Source organism: Rhinolophus ferrumequinum, chromosome X (genome assembly GCF_004115265.2).
Source record: "Rhinolophus ferrumequinum isolate MPI-CBG mRhiFer1 chromosome X, mRhiFer1_v1.p, whole genome shotgun sequence".
NCBI classification, from domain to species: Eukaryota; Metazoa; Chordata; class Mammalia; order Chiroptera; family Rhinolophidae; genus Rhinolophus; species Rhinolophus ferrumequinum.
Window position 1 is genome coordinate 104,053,863 of NC_046284.1, and position 1,814 is coordinate 104,055,676.

Consider the following 1,814-nt stretch of genomic DNA (forward strand, 5'->3'; position numbering starts at 1 on the left):
GTCTGATTGTTGTGGCTAGAACTTCCAGCACTACGTTGAATAGAAGTGGAGAAAGTGGGCAACCTTGCCTTGTTCCTGATCTTACGGGGAATGGTTTTAGCTTTTCCCCGTTGAGCATGATGTTAGCTGTGGGTTTGTTATATATGGCTTTTATTATGTTGAGATATGATCCCTCTATTCCCACTTTCTTAAGGGTTTTTATCATAAATGGCTGCTGGATTTTATCAAATGCTTTTTCTGCATCTATTGATATGATCATGTGATTTTTATTTTTCATTTTGTTAATGTGGTGTATCACATTAATTGATTTGCAGATGTTTTTATTTTTTTTATTTTTTATTTTTTTGGTGGAAAGAAAAGCAGGTTTATTTAGAATGCTGGCATCCGGGAGGATGGCGGACTCCTGTCCAAAGGCCATCTCCCCGTTCCTATGTAGGTACACAAGAAAAAGAACACAGGAAAGGGGGAGTCGGTCAGGCAGGTTCGAGGGCTGACATCGCTTCCTGGGGTTTGGTCTGTTTTAAGATAATGTTATCTCTGGACTCCAGACTCACATTCAGCCACCGTGGCCTGAGGCTTTACGTGTATTCCAATGTCTGGGCGTCTCAGGCCTTCCCTTCAGGTGTCTGTGCCTCCGGTTCCTTTGACTCCAGTTTTTGATGCTGCAGATGGAGGCTGTCTAGCTTCTGCATATCTTCTGTAAGACCAGTTCTAAGATCCTTGTTTTTTCTTAGAAATTCTTTTACCACTGCCAGTTGATTTGAGATCTCTTCAGGCAACACCTCTTGTTCTTTTGCTTGAAGATACATCTCTTGAAGTTTTTCCTTTAATAATTCCATTTCTATTTCATTTACTTGGCTCACACTCAGGTGAACGCCTGCTTCATATTCACACCCATCTCGATGATCCTCCTCGGGGATGTGAACAGCCCAGTCAGATGTCAACAGCTGTTCTATTGTGGAGTACACCGCCACAGTCTCTGGGATACTCCTGAATTCATTCAGAAAATTTTGGATCTTCCTCTGGAAACCTCGAAGCCACACAGAAGATACCTTCATCTCTGAAGAGTGCATGATCTCATTACGGCACTTAATCACCTTGGCCACCTCCCAAGCGTCCACGGGCCAGAGGCCCGGCCGGCAGTTTCCCCAGTGGATATCTCCATTTCTGTTGGTGTGATGTTTCAAAATCTCCCGTTTCCACTCTGAGCACACCTGACACTGAGGCTGAAACTGGCGGGCGCGCGGGATACACCGCGAGCCGCTGAGGCAGGTGGCGCGGGGATCCAGGCCGGGGGAGGCGGCGAGCAGGCCACGGTGGAAGGCCTGCACTTCGCGGCCGACGAAGCCCTGCAGGCAGCCCCGCAGCAGCAGCAGGCAGTGGCCCGCCTTAACCCAGTTCTTGTACTTGGCGCAGTTGAGGCGCGCAGCCAGCTCGGAAAGCACCATATCCCGCGCCAGCCCTGGAGGCCACGGGGCGCAGCGCCACCGATTTGCAGATGTTGAACCACCCTTGCATACCAGGGATGAATCCCCCTTGATCATGGTGTATGATCTTTTTAATGTATTGCTGAATTCTGTTGGCTAATATGTTGTTGAGGATTTTTGCCTCTATATTCATTAGAGATATCGACCTGTAGTTTTCTTTTTTTTGTGGTGTCTTTGTCTGATTTTGGGATCAGGGTGATAGTGGCTTCGTAAAAAGTGTTTGGGAGTCTTCCTTCCTTCTGGATTTTTTGGAAGAGCTTGAGGAGAATAGGTGATAATTCTTTTTTGAACGTTTTGTAAAATTCACCTGTAAAACCATCTGGTCCA

The 1,814-nt window shown here is 46.8% G+C and overlaps 1 protein-coding gene across 1 annotated transcript; it reads right to left on the reverse strand.

Annotated features, from left to right (window-relative positions):
* Positions 1-355: 355 nt before the first annotated feature.
* On the reverse strand, positions 356-1,448 carry LOC117025427 (uncharacterized protein CXorf38-like). The gene has a single exon (XM_033111293.1). It carries the CDS (start codon positions 1,446-1,448, stop codon positions 606-608), a length of 843 nt encoding a protein of 280 aa, XP_032967184.1. The 3' UTR covers positions 356-605.
* Positions 1,449-1,814: the final 366 nt, after the last annotated feature.